General features: G+C 30.6%; 3 protein-coding genes across 4 annotated transcripts; 2 read left to right on the top strand and 1 right to left on the bottom strand.

Moving 5' to 3' along the window:
- Positions 1–881: 881 nt before the first annotated feature.
- On the top strand, positions 882–2,712 carry LOC112744619 (coumaroyl-CoA:anthocyanidin 3-O-glucoside-6''-O-coumaroyltransferase 1). Its single transcript, XM_025794294.3, has one exon. The coding sequence runs from the start codon at positions 882–884 to the stop codon at positions 2,268–2,270; it is 1,389 nt and encodes a 462-aa protein (XP_025650079.1). The 3' UTR covers positions 2,271–2,712.
- Positions 2,713–3,097: 385 nt separating this feature from the next.
- On the top strand, positions 3,098–5,940 carry LOC112744618 (coumaroyl-CoA:anthocyanidin 3-O-glucoside-6''-O-coumaroyltransferase 1-like). The gene is made up of 2 exons (XM_025794293.3): positions 3,098–3,630; positions 4,964–5,940. Exons 1-2 carry the CDS (start codon positions 3,098–3,100, stop codon positions 5,847–5,849), a joined length of 1,419 nt encoding a protein of 472 aa, XP_025650078.1. The 3' UTR covers positions 5,850–5,940.
- Positions 5,941–14,303: 8,363 nt separating this feature from the next.
- LOC112744617 (receptor-like protein kinase ANXUR2) lies at positions 14,304–15,794 on the bottom strand. Of its 2 annotated transcripts, none has more exons than XM_072215218.1 (2): positions 15,671–15,794; positions 14,304–15,528 (listed from the first exon to the last, which is right to left on the bottom strand). In XM_072215218.1, exon 2 carries the CDS (start codon positions 15,517–15,519, stop codon positions 14,443–14,445), a length of 1,077 nt encoding a protein of 358 aa, XP_072071319.1. In that variant the 5' UTR covers positions 15,520–15,528; positions 15,671–15,794; the 3' UTR covers positions 14,304–14,442. The 2 variants fall into 2 exon arrangements, with proteins under 2 accessions (XP_072071319.1, XP_025650077.1); XM_025794292.3 differs by having other exon boundaries at positions 15,651–15,785.
- Positions 15,795–16,707: the final 913 nt, after the last annotated feature.

The following is a 16,707-nucleotide window of genomic DNA, read 5'->3' as shown; positions in this document are numbered from 1 at the left end:
AAATATTTTATGTATTTAATATATTAAAAAAGTAAAAAATGATTTTTTTAAATAATTTTTACTAAAATATTTTTTAACAAGACTTTAAAAAAATAAGAAATTATAATTTTTAATTAAACAGAGATTTTTACATATGAGTGCGTCATTTCCCATACTTTATAGTTTATATAGGTCGCGTTTGATTTGTAGATCAGAATAGAATATGAGATTGGAATTTGGAAGAGAGACTAACGCAGCCTAACGTATTCCCTCACGTCATGGCAACTATGAACGTTGACCTTTTTTTACACAATACGATATAGCTCTACAAGTTGCATATTTTTATTTTTAATATTGGGTTAACAATGGTGTTTTTTTAAATTGTGATCTATTGTACTATTTTTTTAAAATGTGAAATAATTTAATTTATGGAGTATAAATCGAACCATCCGATTTTTAAGAGTTACATAAATCGGACTGTCCAATTTTTAGTACAAAAATCAGACCGTCCGATTTCTGTACTCGGACCGTCTTTAATTTTTTAAACACAAATCGATGGGTTCGATTTGTGTACCCCAAATTTTTAAAATTTTTTAAACACAAATTAAAAGGTCCGATTTGTATACCTTCCATAATTTTAAAAAACACCAAAAATTATCATGTTAAAATATAACACTCTTCCTACTTTCATATTCAAATTTTTTAGCCCTACAAGTTGAAGTTTTGAGCATGTGGTCCTACATACATGACAGTATTTTTTTTCTGAGCAATTTGTTTATCTTTAATCTAATAATATTTTATTCTTTTCTTCCTTTTCTAGTCTTATATCTACACATAGTCATCGGTTATTTATAGAATCAAAATGTAAAGTACCAAATTAAGAGTTCCATTATTAAAACTTGATGGCTAATAAAAGAGTGAAGGTGATAGAGCAGTGTCATATTGGTCCTCCACCAGGTTCGGTTTCTTCAACTTCTATTCCCCTTACATTCTTTGATATTCCATGGCTTTGTTGCCCTCCAATCAAACGCGTTTTCTTCTATGAATTCCATTATCCCAAAACACACTTCTTACAACAAGTGATTCCAAATCTCAAACAATCACTTTCACTCACTCTCAAACACTTCTTCCCTTTCTCTTCCAACATAGTTTTCCCTCCAAAGCCACAAACTCCACACATTCTCTACAAAGAAGGTGACACTCTTCCCTTCATAGTTGCTGAGTCCACAACAACAAATCTCAACAACCTCGTATCTGACTCACCAAGAGATGTCACGTGCTTGCACCCTTTTGTTCCTGTTTTGCCCTCACCACGTGCCTTGGAAGAAGATGAAAGTGGAACCTTGTTGATTTCTCCTATGGCCATTCAGGTAACTATCTTCCCCAACTCCGGCTTAGCCATATGCATTACTTTCAGACACGTGGTTGCTGATGGGAGAGCGTTTCATCACTTCATGAAGTTTTGGGCCTCGCTTTGTGGGCCTAAAGTGGGCCTTGATTTACCATTGCTTGATAGGAACATGATCCAAGACCCAAATGGGCTCAGGCCCATTTTCCTAGAAGCTATTTGGAATATCCCGATTAAAACCATGGAATCCACAGGCCAAGTTAATAATGTTCCTAGTGACATGGTGAGGCGCACGTTTGTGGTGAGGAATGAGCATGTTGAGAATTTGAAGAAATATGTGACTACTAAATGCCAAAACCATGGTCTAGAGACATTGCATGTTTCGACATTTGTGGTGACATGTTCTTTGATTTGGGTTTGTAAGGTGAAATCAGAAGATAATACCAAAGATGATGATGAATTACACATCTTGGCAATTATGGCAGATTCTCGTAACCTTCCTCAATTTTCAATTCCATTAACATACTTTGGTAATTGTGTGGTTTGTGGCAATGCAGAAATTACTGAGAGCAAATTAGTGGGGCAAAATGGTATTTTTGAAGCTGCCATTGCTATTGGAAGCAAAATTAGATGCTTGCAATATGAAGGTTATAAAGGAGCTGAAACATTAATGTCAAATTTTACTGAGTTTGCTACATTGGGGAAGCATATGTTATTAACTGCTGGTTCACCAAAGTTGGATGTGTATGAAACTGATTTTGGGTGGGGAAAGCCTAAGATGAGTGAAGTAGTTCAAGTAGAGTCTTCAATGTCAATTTCACTCTCTGATTGCAAGGGCAAAGGTGGAATTGAAGTTGGGATAGCACTTGGAAGGACTCAAATGATGAAATTCAATAGCCTTATGGAACAGTTCCTTGAAGAAATTGCAGTTCATGATTCATGATTCATGATTCAGACTTTGCTTGGATGAACTTCTAAGAAAATATCTTTTTTTGAGTTATTTCTTTTTAAAAGATCTTATGAAAAAGTAAAAGTAATTTTATATTTGGTATCTCATGCAAAAAGATCTTTTTATCTATTAATTATATTTGGGTATAACAATATAAAAGTATTTTTTTATTTATTTATTACATGAAAAATATCTTTTTTTTAAGAAAAAAAGATCTTTTAAAAAAAAGATATAAATTACAGCTTCTCAAAAAAGATATTTTTTTAATTTTTTTTAGTGCTTTTACTTTTACTACTAGAATCAAAATAATGCACCGAAAACAAGCACTCAAAATATAATATATTGTAAACGACTACAACAATGAGGCCACCATATTCTGTAATGATCATTAAAATATAATGTTATTATTTAAAAATAATCACGATTATAGTCCTCATATTCCCTACTACTTGATTTATTTTAAGGAAAAGTCTAGGGGGCCAGCAATTTTATTGCATTTTGGCCAGCATGTAACCAGTAGAAAAAGGTGAGCCATTGGATGAAATCTCACACCAATCTCACACCATCAAATCATCATTGATGGCTAGTTGATGGCTACCAATCACAAATGTTGCTGGCCCCCTAGCATTACTCTTATTTTAAAGTATCATTGTGAAATATACATGTGCAGTCACGAGACTCAAGACATATAGTGGAGAAACAAAAGCTCTAGCCTCTAGGGAATCTTACCCCTCTCCTATCAGCATCCTATGAGCGTGCTTTGCTAGGGAAGACATGGGGAATCAACACAAACTCTGAATCTGAAACCCAAGTTTCGTTCCATGGAGAACAAGGTGATGAATCATGATGACACAGTAGTGAAGGTGATAGAGCAATTTCAAGTAGGTCCTCCACCAGGTTCTGTTCCTTCTCCAACCTCCATTTCCCTTTCTTTCTTTGATGTTCCTTATTTATGCATGCCTATAACATGCAAACGCATTTTCTTCTATGAATTCCCTTACTCCAAAACACACTTCTTACAAAAAGTGCTTCCAAATCTGAAACAATCACTTTCACTCACTCTCAAACACTTCTTCCATTTCTCTTCAAACATAGTTTTCCCTCAAAAGCCACAAACCCCTCACATTCTCTATTCAGAAGGTGACACTCTCACTTTCATAGTTGCTGAGTCCACAACAACAAATCTCGACAACCTCGTATCTGACACACCAAAAGATGTCACGTGCTTCCACGCTTTTGTTCCTATGTTGCCTTCTCCACGTGCCTTAGAGGATGGCACCTTGTTGATACCTCCCATGGCTATTCAAGTCACTATCTTCCCTAACTCTGGCTTCGCCATATGCATCAATTTCAGGTATATATGGATTTTCACGTGCAGTTTGGATTATTAATGTTGAAGGAAAAAAACAAATTTCAATCCAAATTGTATTATTTGAATTTTGGGTGAAATTTCATCCAATCTTTTTGCACTTGCCATTAGTTCGGTTTGGTCAATTTTAACAATATTTCAGTAAATAAATGCAAATTATGCAATATAAATATATAAGTAAAAAAAAAAAAATACCAAAATGCTATTTGTATATTAAGTACTTGTGGCGTCATTATTTTATTAAAAATTTTTTTTTTTAATAAAAAAATATCTTTTTTTATTTTTTAGTGTATTTAGCAAATTTTTAGTAATAAAAGTAAAAGCACTAGAAAAATAAAAAAAATTTGTTTTTTTAAGAAGTTGTAATTTACATAATTTTTTTAAAAGATCTTTTTTCTTTTAAAAAAAAGATATTTTTCATGTAATAAATAAACAAAAAAGTATTTTTATATTGTTATACCCAAACATAATTGATAGATAAAAAGATCTTTTTGTATGAGATATCCAAACATAAAATTACTTTTACTTCTCCATAAGATCTTTTAAAAAAAGATAACTCAAAAAAAGATTTTTTCTTAGAAATTCATTCAAACAAACCCTAAAATCAGCTACTAAAATTAACCAACAATATATTTGTATATAAATACATATATAATTTAATTTATTTTCAATGTGTATTTGTATTCTAGTATATCTGGTGGCTGATTTTGGTAACTGCATAACTTAAAAAAGTATAGTAATGTTCTTTGGTGGCATAAAAGTATCTATACTTTTATCCATAATTAGCGTCCGTTGGGCTTTTTTTAATAATTTTTAGATATTAATTTTTTTATTGTTTATTAGTATACATTAATTATCTTTACATAAGAATAATAATTAAAAATTATTAAATGATAATTTAATCAAATATATTTAATTATTTAATAATTTTTAATTATGATTTTTATATAAAAATATCTTCACACGAAGAATTATCTTAATAAAATTTGTGAGTTGGTTGATAGGAAAAAAAATTATGAGGCATGAGGAAAGAAAAATAATGATCAAAATTCAAATACTCTCCATTCTCTCATAATCAATTAATATAAAAGAACAACAAAAAATAAATATTAGAACTTTTAGCCATAAATATTTTGATGTTATATTATAGAATCTTTTTCTTAAATTTTGAAATTATTAGGTGAAATACATGAATTATGATACATCTTGAGATCCAATATAAATTGGATCAGATCTGTTCTAAAGTTAAATATTAGAAAGACCGAATATAATTTAGATTATTGTGGTTTTGTTTAAGCTTTCAATCCTATTATTTCAGTCATGTGGTTGTAGATGGGAAGGGATTCCATCACTTCATGAAGTTTTGGGCCTCAGTTTGTGGATCTAAAGAGAATAATATTGTTCTGCCATCTCATGATAGAGACATGATTGAAGACCCAAATGGGCTTAAGGCTATTTTCTTAGAAACAGTGTGGAATTCTCCAAGAGAAAGGTTCATGAGCCTTGGCCACAATGTTCTTAGCGACAATAACCATGTTCGACTCACGTTTGTTTTGACGCGTGACCATGTTGATAATTTGAAGAAATATGTGTCTACTAAGTGCCAAAGACATGGTCTAGAGATATCACATTTGTCAACCTTTGTTGTCACATGTTCTTTGTTTTGGGTTTGTAAGATAAAATTAGAACAAGATATTAAAACTAATGATGATGAAGAACTTTACCTATGTTTTTGGTTAGATTGTCGTACTCGTAACATTGGTGAATTGGAAATTCCCTCAACGTACTTTGGAAATTGTTTGGTTAATGGCATTGTTGCAATTAAGAGGAGCAAGCTAGTGGGGCAAAATGGTATTTTTGAAGCAGCTATTGCTATTGGAAGCAAAGTAAGAGAAATGCAATCTGAACCTTATAAATGTGCTGAAAGATTGAAGTCAATTTTTAGTGAAGTTGCTACAATAGGGCACCGTATGTTGCGGATTGCATCTTCACCAAAGTTGGATGTGTATGAGACAGATTTTGGGTGGGGAAAACCCAAATTGAGTGAAGTAGTTCACCTACATTCTCAGTTGGTGTCCCTCTCTGATTGTAGGGACAAAGAAGATGGAATAATTGAAGTTGGTGTAGCACTTGGGAGGACTCAAATCCATAAATTCAACACCATTTTAGAAGAGGAGCTTGCAAATATTGTAGTTTGTGACTAATCAAATGGCACAATCTTAGTGGTCATGCTTTATTGTTATAAGTGGAACAATGTTATTCGAATTCTAATATTTCAAGACATGTTTCGGAGAATTGTCTTCATATCTATTTATTTTGCAATGCTCTCCCTGAAGCCTTATGGTTACTAAAGTTTCTACCTATACTGTAAAGTACAAAATTCAATAATGTTGTAGTACTTTTAATTGAAATCAGTGTATAACTGCAATTATAAATTCACAATGTAAGAGTAGATAAGCCATTGAAAATTAAGACCTGCGCAAACTTATTCTAAAAATAGCTTTGCTTTGATTTCTAGGACAGTAGAGGTTTAGAGAGTAGAGAGTATGTTTATTGCCACACCAACAGGCAACATGTGCATAATTTTACAGCCAGCAAGGAAGGAATTAAAAAGTATTGTATTTTGTGGCCAGCACTTAACCATCGAAAGAAAAGTGAGTGATCTTTCACCATTAAATGTAATCTCATACCATTAAAAATACTATTGATGGCCAATTGATGGTTACAAAACACAAAAGTTGCTGCCCCTTAACACTCTTCAAAATATATTATTAGGCTGCTAGACTAAAAATACCTGCTGACTAATATAACATAAAATTGTTGTACACGTAACTTTTCTCTTTTGAAAATCTATATATATATATATTTCATCCTTCTCGATAAAAGTTTTATTTGAAGGGGATGCTACGGTAAAGATGCCATTTTTATCTTTTCGTAAGGACGTTTTTCATTTTGTGGTTGTTATTGATTTAAAAGCGTATCACTAAAAGTGTTGCTTAAAGAGAAAGTATTACCCTTAATCGTTAACTTGGCTCTGATACCAATTTTTTAGAGTCGACTTTTCTTTTAATTTCTTTTTCGAAATTTCTATTAACTCTTCATATTTTACTTCGAATAAGTTTATAATTTGTATAGATTCAATTGGTGGTGCTTTATTTAAAGGATTTTGATAAAAATAATTTGCAAATTTATAATTTAAAGTATTGACCATTTTTACTATTTCTCTTGTATGATTATTTATTACTAGTCCTTGATGTATATTTATAATTCTGATTTCATTTTTATAGTTTTTCAATCTTATTTTAGTTTATAATATTCTTTTTTGCATGGATTATTGTATATAAAATCTTTTATCTGTTTATAATTTCTCAAATCCTCAAAAACTTCTTTTATTTCTACACTTTCTGTTGTTTCTAAATATCTTTTTAATTTTTTAACTTCATTCTCCATTTTTTTCTTTCAATAGCTTTAATTCTTTTAAGTCATAATATGGTTTTCCAGGCATTTATAAAATTTTTTAAGTTTAATTCCAACTTGTTTATATTTATTCTTATTTCTATCCTTTTTATTATAAGGTCATTAATTTTGATCTGAAGATTATTTAATTCCCTTTTATACTCCTTTATTTTACTTTTTAATTTTTTTGCCCTTTTTTTTTTATTTTATTTTCTGGTTTTTCAATCTTTTTATGCTTCATTATTTATTTTAGAATTTCTGCAAACTCTATCATCGATTCATCACTATTTTCTAGAGATTCTATTAATTTTTCTAGCTCTTCAACTTCTCTTTTCAACTTGTCATAAATTATTTTTAGAGCTTCAAATGCTCTTTGATTTATTTCAGAAAATTGTAAATAATTCAACCGATTTTCTCTTTCAAAGAGCTCTTGTTTCTTGTCTTGATAAGTTACATATATTTCTTCTTTATTTATTGTCATAATTTAATGTTTAGGGTTTCATTTAATTTTTCGACCTTTTTTGTTAATTCTTTTATTTCAGAATTTTCTTCTTTAATCTTTAACTTAGATAAACTTAAAGGGCTATTAATTTTAGATTCTCTTATTTGAAAATTCGATGAAACTAATTTTCCTGATGGTTCTTTTAATAATAGAACTGGGTTTTCAATAGCTTTATATTTTGGTATTTCTGTTTTTACAATTTTCTGAAATAATTCATCGACATAAATTCTTTCTCTGTTTTTAAATATTATACTATGATGGCTATTTGTTAAAGCATAATTTATTGCATATGTAATTGAAAATGGTTCATCATCTTGTTCCATTAGATTCTTTCTGTGAAATTTATAAGTCAAACTTATAGATCTTCCAAGATTTTCAGTTGATAAAGGTATAGCGTATCCAAGATGGGCATTGAATTTAACATTTACGTTTGCCAAGTTTCCATGAACAATTCCAATTATTTGATCTATTGGGTCATCAGTAATTCTTTTGTCACAGATTGCTAGGCTTATTGGAGAATTAATTCCTTTCATATATGTAGATTTGATTAAGACTTGTATAGTACTAATATGAATCCATCCAATTTTAGATCTTTTTTGTTGATCCTTAATTTTCTCAATCTGTTTACTCAATTCTTCATCATTTATCAAAGCTATTTCAAGTTCTTCATTGGCGGATTTTATCTTTATAGGGGCTTCAAGTTGAATTTTTCCATAGTATATTATATTTTTCTATTAAAAACTTCTTTTAAAGGGTTTTGTTTATTAAAATTTTTATTTGATTTGAGATTTAATTCTGTTTTTAGAACAGCCTGTTTTTCATTATCTAATAAAGCAGTTAATCTATAATAATCAGATTCTTCTGTTAATTCTAAACTTTCTAAATAATTCATAATTGAAAGACTAGGATGAAGATGTACCTTTCTAGAGAAAAACTTCCTTTATTTAGTATATTTTACATAAGGTGTTTTTATCTCCAAAGGGGAGATTGTAGATACTAACTCCAGATGGGAGTTTAGAACTATTTTTCCCTAAGGGAATTCTTCCTCAGACTATAGAATCGCCTCGGTAGCTTCCTCCTTACTCTCCTAGCATATGAGTACTCTTAGCCTTCTACTTTCTATTGTCTGATGCTCTTACAATTGCCTAAGCAATCTATTTATAATGGTTGGGTCTGATGGACAATTCCCATCCTTACCCTTCTTATGACGTCATTGCTTACGTCATTGTTTATTATCTTGCATCAGCTACATTGTTAGTGCTCTATGACCTAAGTGCTTACGTCATTATGCAATAATGTTGAGAGATGCTTTAGATGCATTGTCTTCCTCTTTTATCATGTGGCCTTCAGATGCATTGTCTTCTTCCTTTATCATGTGGGTTGATTCCGTTTCATTATTGCTTTCTTCAGATATTTCTGAGGCACATAGCTGGCATTTGTGGTCTTCTCTGTCTTTTATCAAATAGCAGAGATTCTTCTTTATCCTTTCAGTGAGTTTTTCTAAAAGTCCAGATAAGTTGTAGAATGCTGATTCAAATTCCACCAAGAGTCTCATCTCTCTTTCTTCAATTTCATTTCTCTTACTGGATACAAGTAGAGTATTTCTACTTTTATAATTAATCCTTGTGTGAGATTCTTTCGTTATTTTTTGAGTTCTTTCAAAGACCCTTGCTAATGTGCTGGCTAGCCTTCCTTCATGACTGTAAATTATTAAATCTTGAATCTGATCAATTGGTTGAAAATTTCCTGGGAAGACGGACATGAATATTACTTGGTGTGCTGGAACCAAGCATTCTTCTTCTTCATTAAAAATAGGTTGACTGTTTGTAAATTTTAGGGATATATCCCTTAGATTTACATTGTCAATCATATTTTTAAATCTCTTTACTGCATCAACGAATCCTGCAGGAAACTTACTAATAATTTTTAGATCATTAAAAATTAAAATTGTATCAATTAATCCATACTGAAAAAACTGATAAGTGTCAGATGGGGAAGCCTCTGGAAATATAACCAGCTTTGTTAGCTGTTCTTTGGCAATAGGATAATATCTCAAAATTGCCCTTTTTTCTTTAGTCCAATTCAGGACTATATTAAGGGTTTCTCTGAGATTTGATCTACAGACCCTTTTCTTTTCCTTGATTTCAGCCCTTGTAGGAATGTTTCTTATTATCCCTGTTCTCTGGGTTTGAATTGGAGTTTTATCTGCTCTTTTTAGGGTTTGCTCTGGATGAAGAGCTTCATATTTCCTGAAGGATTCCTTTGCCTCTTCCAGTGTTAAAAACCCTCCTTTATGAATTATCCTTGATTGATGTGTGAATGGTGCTGCTTTTTCCCAGGCATCATATACTCATTTCATGGGGCCATTATAAATTACATAATATTTTTTTATCTTGGGTGGATTTTTTAATAATTTCAGCAATTGTTTTATTTTCTGAAATTTTTTCTTTACCTGATTTGTCCACCATGCTTAGCTGGCTGAACTCTGATGGTTTTGCTTGTTGTGTTGATTTCATTGCTTCAATGGCCTTCTTGAGGGATTGGATCTGTATTCTTATTTGCTGACAATGCTTGCATTTTTCGAGTTCTTGCTCATATTTTTGAATTTCTTGATCTAATGCGTTGTAGACGAACTCCATTCTCTTGTTAATGTATCTGCAATAACATTTTTGTCACCCTTAATATATTCAATTTTTATTGGATATTGTAACAAAAATAATTGCCATCTTACCAATCGTCCATGATTATAATCAACTTTTAAATTATATCGTATGAAACCTATTAGGTAACTTGAATCTGTCCTTAATGTAAATTCTCTGGGTAGTAAATCAATTTTCCATTTCTTAAGAGATTTAATTGCTGCTAGAGTTTCCTTTTCATGAGTGGTATATCTCTATTCTGTTGGAGTAAAAGTCCCTGAAATATACCTGCAAAGTAATTCCTTTGGAGAATATTTAGAATCTAATGATTCTTTTTCTTGTTTCAAACTTTTTATAGCTTTCTTAACTTTTAGACATCCTGACCAGGTTATGTCTGAAGCATCTGTTTCTACTATTAAGTAGTCGTTTTCTTCTGGAATATAAAGTTCTGGAAGTTTTTCACATAATTCTTTAACTCTTTGAATTTGCATACTATCTTTTTCATCCCATTTCCATTCTTTTTTAGTACTTATTTTTGGAAATAAGCTTTTAGTGTATTCTGTTATATTCTTTAAAAATCCTTGATCAGAAATATAATTTATACACCCTAAACATCTTTGTAATTATTTTCTATCTTCTATTTTATTAGGAAATAAATTTACCTTTTCTAGAACATTTGGTTGAAGTTTTAGCTTTCCTTGAGTGGATAGAATTAATCCAAGAAATTCTATTTCTTGTTTTGCTATTCTTGCTTTCTTTTTGCTAAGAACTAATCCTTTTTCTTTACATCTTTCTAAAACTATTAATAATTTTTGAAGATGATCTTCTTTATCCTGTTTTATAAAAATTAGTATATCATCAATGTATACTAAAACAAATTCATTTAACTCTTTTAGATTTTCTTCCATAAATCTTTGATAAATACCTGGGGCTTGTTTTAATCCGAATGGTAATACATTCCATTCATAGAGCAACACACTTGTTGATTCTTTTGTTGGGCAAGTAAAAGCAGTTAATTTTCTTGTTTCTTCGTCTAAACGAAGTTGCCAATATCCTGATTTTGCATCAAGAGATGAAAACCAAGTTGCTCCTTTGATTTTTTCTAAAATAGAATCTTTTCTTGGAAGTTTATGAGCATCATCAATAGTTGCTTCATTCATCTTCTTATAGTTAATAACCATTCTTCGTTTTCCCTTTTAATTTCATTATTGTTTTCGACATAAAAGGCCGGAGCCGCATGAGGACTTTTACTTAATCTTATAATTCCTTTTTCCAAAAGATCTCTACATTCTAATGAAAACTCTTCTCTATCTCTTGCGGAATAAGGAATTTTATTTGAAACATTTATCTCTTTTGTAGGATCTTTTAATTTAATGCTTACTAATTCGTTATTTGTAGTTTTAATATCTAAAGGATTTTCAGCACAAATTTCATCTAAAAGTTCTTCTATCTTTATTTCAAGATTATTTTTTGGAATATTTATCTGAAAGTATAAATTTAAATAACATGTCTCTAATATAGAAAATATTTTAAATTTTAAGATCTTATCTATAGTAGTAGTTGGTATTTTTATACGTTTTGATTTTTGATTTATTGAAGAATCGTGTGGAGCTTTTAAAACTATATATGTTAATTCTTGAATGAATGGATGATATAGCTTTAAAAAATTATTTCCTATGATAAAATCCATTCCAGAATCTAACATATATATAGATGGAACAATGAACCTATAATTTTGAATAAAAATTTCAGCCATCTCTGCTTTTTGGTCAATTTTATGTATTGATTTGTCAGCTATTCTAACTCTTAATGGTTTCTTTAATTTTTTCCAATCAAGTTTTATATTTGTACTAGCAAAGTATTGTGTTGCTCCAGTATCTATGAAAGCATTTGTAAACTTTTCTGTTATTTTTATAGTAACAAATGTGGCATTATTACTCAGTCTCTGAGTCTGTTTCTGAGACATATTCAAAAATATAGTCTAAGTTATCATCAGATTCTTCTAATGGTTCCATGAAACAAGACTTAGCAATTTCTATTTGCTTAGTAAGATCCTTTTTATCCTTCTTTTTTGGACATTCATTTGCATAGTGTACTTCTTCTTGGCAATACCAACACTTACAATTTTCTTTTTTATTCGGGCAATAGTCATTTTTTTGTCTTTTGTTTTTATTGTTATTTCTTTTTCTAAAATACCTCTTTTTTCTCCAGTTTGGATAGTATTTTCTTTTTCTAAATTGATATTTTCTTTTTCTTTGAAAATTTTTATTAAGACCATATTTTTGGGGTATCTCTTCATTATCCTGACAGCAAATTCTAATTATATTTGCAAATTTTTTTGAGTCGCTTCTTGCATACAACGTTCTTTTATTTCCTCTCTTATTGCAGAGGTTGCTCCACCAAAATTATTTTCAATTGTCCCTCTATTTATTTCTCTTATAAATCTTCCCATTATAAATTCATTAGCAGGATATGGAAGTTTTGTTATATACATACTAAGATAATGATTTTTATCTTCTTCTTTTAGTTTGTAATAATGTATTCTATATTCACATATATAAGACTTCACATTACATAGATCATATATCTGAATATTAGCTAAATGGTTTTTTGCTTCTTGATATTCTTTATTATAGACTTCTTGTTTATGATCTATAATATTTTTTCCAAAAAATTCTTTATATAGAATCATCATTATATATAATATTTTATCATAAGCTGTTGTTTTTGTTGCTAATTCTTCTATTATTTAGTTTTCTATTGATGTCATATAATCTCTTATAATTCCTTTAGTATGAAACCCTATGTAATTCCAAATATCTCTTCCAGACAATTCACTAAGTTTTGGATTAGTAAAGGCTTCTAATAAGAAGGAATTCAACCAATTTTTGAAAATTTATTTTTCATTCTTTTTACAGTCTAAGTCAAGCATTCTTTCTCTTTCCATTTCTTGGATTTTAGGAACGTATTTTGATGGTATTTTTGTATATTTTGAATCTTTATTTATAAATCTTTTTTTAAAAGCATAGTTATCAAAACCTGTTTCCATTTAAATTGAGATTGATTATCCTTAGATGTTCCAACTTCATTTTTTACTTGTATTGGAATTGCTGGTTCTTCGTCACTTGAATAATCTAGGATGTGTTCTTCATTTTCTATATTTTCAGAATTTACTAATTCTTCTTCTATTTGAAATCCCTGTTCCATAATATTATTTTCTTGAGTCATTTTTAATTGTTTAAAAAACATTGTAACTTCTTCTAATTTTTCTTCAATATTCATAATTTCAATGGTGGTTTTACTTTTAAATCTATTACGTTGATTATATTTTGAAACTTTTCTTCTTTGGGATTCTCTTTTTCCTTATTTCTTTGAAATTTTATGAATACTAATATTTCTTCAAGCATATCTACTATAGAATTTAATTGTGGGTTAAAAGTATGATAAAGATGTGGAGAATCATTTCCATGGTAACATTTTTTTGAAATTCCGTGTGAAAAATAAGTTTTTTCAGGTTTTTGAAGTCCTTCAATAAAACTTATAGTAAAATAAAGATTTTGAGAAAAATTATTTTATATTGATTTTAAGAATTCGGTATCATTACAATTAACATTAGTTAAAATCATTAATTTTTGATCTATTAATTTTGATAATTTAATTATTTCTTCTCTTAAATCTTCTAATTTACTTTTTTTTATTAGGTGACGCTTTTCTTTGTGAAGAGTTACGGTTTTAAGTGAAAAGTGTGGCTTTAGAATATATGGTTTAGATTTTGCCACGTAAGCGTCTTTACCATAAAGTCATTTTTGGGATCTTTATTTAAGTGGTGCCCTTTATTTGAAGGGAGCTACTCAAATGAAGATGCAAAAAACATCTTTTTATGAAGATGCTTTGTATAAAAGTGTAATTTATTAATTTGGCCACACTTCAAATAAAAACAACACTTTTATAACATATCAAAATCTAACCCTACACTCCATCATCTAAAGGTCAAAAAGAAAAATCATCACATGAAGACAATTATAATATCTTCATGGGAGTATCCACCTTATTTGAATACATTGACAACAACAATAGCAATAAATTAATAATAATCTCTGCACACATATTTGTGTCATTTAACAGGCAGCAAAGAAGGAAACAGAAACATGATTAGTATAAGAAGCACAAGAAATTCAGCTGATACTTGCTCTTAGACTCTTAGTCACTACTTACTTCCGAGAAAGAGCCTTCCTCCATTGAAGCATCAAAGGTCAGATCACCATTACTTATACAACCTGAAAATATATCGGACAAACAAGTAGTGGATAATAAAGTATAGGGAGCAGCATTGGTGTTTGTAATATCAGCTTGTTCCTGCAATGAGAGAGCATTCTCAAGCAGTATCTCAACTTGGCCCATTGTAGGTCGCTCATCTGCTTCGTGCTGCAAGCAACTCTGTATGACACTAGTGAATACCTGCCAACATTCTGGTGCAATCTTCCCATTCAGATTTGGATCTATTGTCTCCTCAAGAGTGTCGGCATCATGTTTGAAGCGCGAAACACCGTGGCCCATCACGAATTGCAGAACCATACCAAAGGAGAAAACATCACTTTTATCAGTGACATAACCATGCCGGATGTGTTCAGGAGCAATGTATCCAACTGTGCCTGCAACGCAATCTACTTCAATTTTCTTTTCCTTTGATGCAGAGAGCGCTCCGTACAATGATAACTCAAAACCCGAGATTTTGGGAACCATATTCCCATCCAATAGAATGTTATGAGGCTTTATGTCACGATGAATGATACAACAACGCTTGGCTCCAACGTGAAGGTAGTGTAGAGCACGTGCTACTCCGATGCAGATCTCTAGTCTCTTCTTCCATGACAGTGGTTCTTTGTTCTTATTATTCAAGTAATCATGGAGTGATCCATTCGCCAGGTACTCATATACAACAATACGTTTCTTTTTTTGGTAGCAGAAGCCTATAACGGAGATTATATTTGTGTGACGAAGCTCACATAGCATCTCAATTTCCTTCTTGAACTCATAATACCAAATAGGCATCACCTTCAATGCGATCGTATGATCACTTGCATCACCATTATTATGTTTGAGACAACCTTTGTAAAACTTACCAAAGCCTCCTTCTCCAATTTGAAGATTCTTGTCAAAGCCGTTGGTTGCCTTTCTAAGAGCTTGAAACGAAAAATGATGGCATTGCTCTTCTATTACTATTGGATATTTTCCCCCCTTCTTTGAATCACCAAAGCGTAAACATTTGAGAAACATTATTCCAATCTGAAACAATGTCAGTCATGAACAGATACATGAGACTTAAGATTATTTCTTTTCTGATCTGTAGAAACTTACCAAATAATCATTTACATATATACATATAGAGAGAAAAGTTTGCCAAGTACCTTATGGAGAAGTGAAGTACCTGAAGCCTGGGTGAAGACGAAGTTAGAGACAAAAGCTTGCTTGACTAGTTTGATTCTGCTTCTTCACTTGTTATGTTTTCGTTATATAATTGCATCTCCGTTTTTTGCTTAACGCGTTCCCTGTCGAAAATCAAAGTCAAACAAGCGTAGAAGATGGGAATGGAAATGGAATCAATAGGACTTCCGAATTTACCTGGAAATGCATGCTTTCTTATATTTACATTTTAGAGTCAAGAGTTTCATTGAATGGGTCCTTGTATTAATTAACCACTGGACTAACTCAAATGTTAATGAGTATATAGTAATTTACTTCAAAAATAAATAAAAATAACACTAACAGCTTAACGCCTTAACCTAACACAAGTATCAATGCAAATGTAAAGAGGAGAAAATTAGTGGGACAAAATAATATTTTTTGTTGTCCATATGTCAGCTGCATAAAGATTTCTGAAAATTAACCCTATATTTTTAACGAGGAATGTTAGGGATCAGTAATTTTTGTAATTTGTAACCATAAAATAGCTATTAACAATGATTTTAATAGTGTGAGATTTCATCCATGACTTATTTTTCTTGTTGATTACATACTGACCAGAATTTAAAAGGTTGCTGTCCCTATACTTTTCCATTTTTAACTATGCATGTTGTCATGTGTCCATCCATTTGCGTATACTTTACTTTCTAATGGTTTATTTTGTGGCAACTACTCCCATGAAGATGGCAAAAACATCTTCTCATGATGATCCTTGTTCAAAAAGTGTAACTTATTTATTTAGCAACATTTTAAATAAAAGTAACACTTTTACTTCAAATCAAATCAAGCCCTACAATCTATCATCCAATGGTCAAAATGATGTATCTTCACATGATGATAATCATTAAATCTTCATTGGAGTAGCCACCTATTTTGTTACTCTATTTAAATCGAAGAGACAAAACTGACAGTGGTGTGACGCCGTAGTGTTTTAAAATATCTGGTTAATATTGTAATTTCAACCCAATATCCTCGTAAATAAAGGATTGACCTCTTTAACTT

The sequence above is a fragment of the Arachis hypogaea genome, chromosome 14 (assembly GCF_003086295.3).
Source record: "Arachis hypogaea cultivar Tifrunner chromosome 14, arahy.Tifrunner.gnm2.J5K5, whole genome shotgun sequence".
Classification (NCBI taxonomy): Eukaryota; Viridiplantae; Streptophyta; class Magnoliopsida; order Fabales; family Fabaceae; genus Arachis; species Arachis hypogaea.
The sequence above is the reverse complement of the archived record's forward strand: the minus strand, read 5'-3'. Positions and strand labels throughout refer to the sequence as shown.

What these genes read in the sequence shown, in the direction of transcription:
- LOC112744619 (XM_025794294.3), top strand. Translation starts at nt 882, where the DNA reads ATGGCTAATAAAAGAGTGAAGGTGATAGAGCAGTGTCATATTGGTCCT.
- LOC112744618 (XM_025794293.3), top strand. Translation starts at nt 3,098, where the DNA reads ATGGAGAACAAGGTGATGAATCATGATGACACAGTAGTGAAGGTGATA. An exon ending in GCCATATGCATCAATTTCAG is followed by an intron (nt 3,631 to 4,963) that starts GTATATATGGAT and finishes CTATTATTTCAG; the next exon opens with TCATGTGGTTGTAGATGGGA.
- LOC112744617 (XM_072215218.1), bottom strand. Translation starts at nt 15,519, where the DNA reads ATGTTTCTCAAATGTTTACGCTTTGGTGATTCAAAGAAGGGGGGAAAA.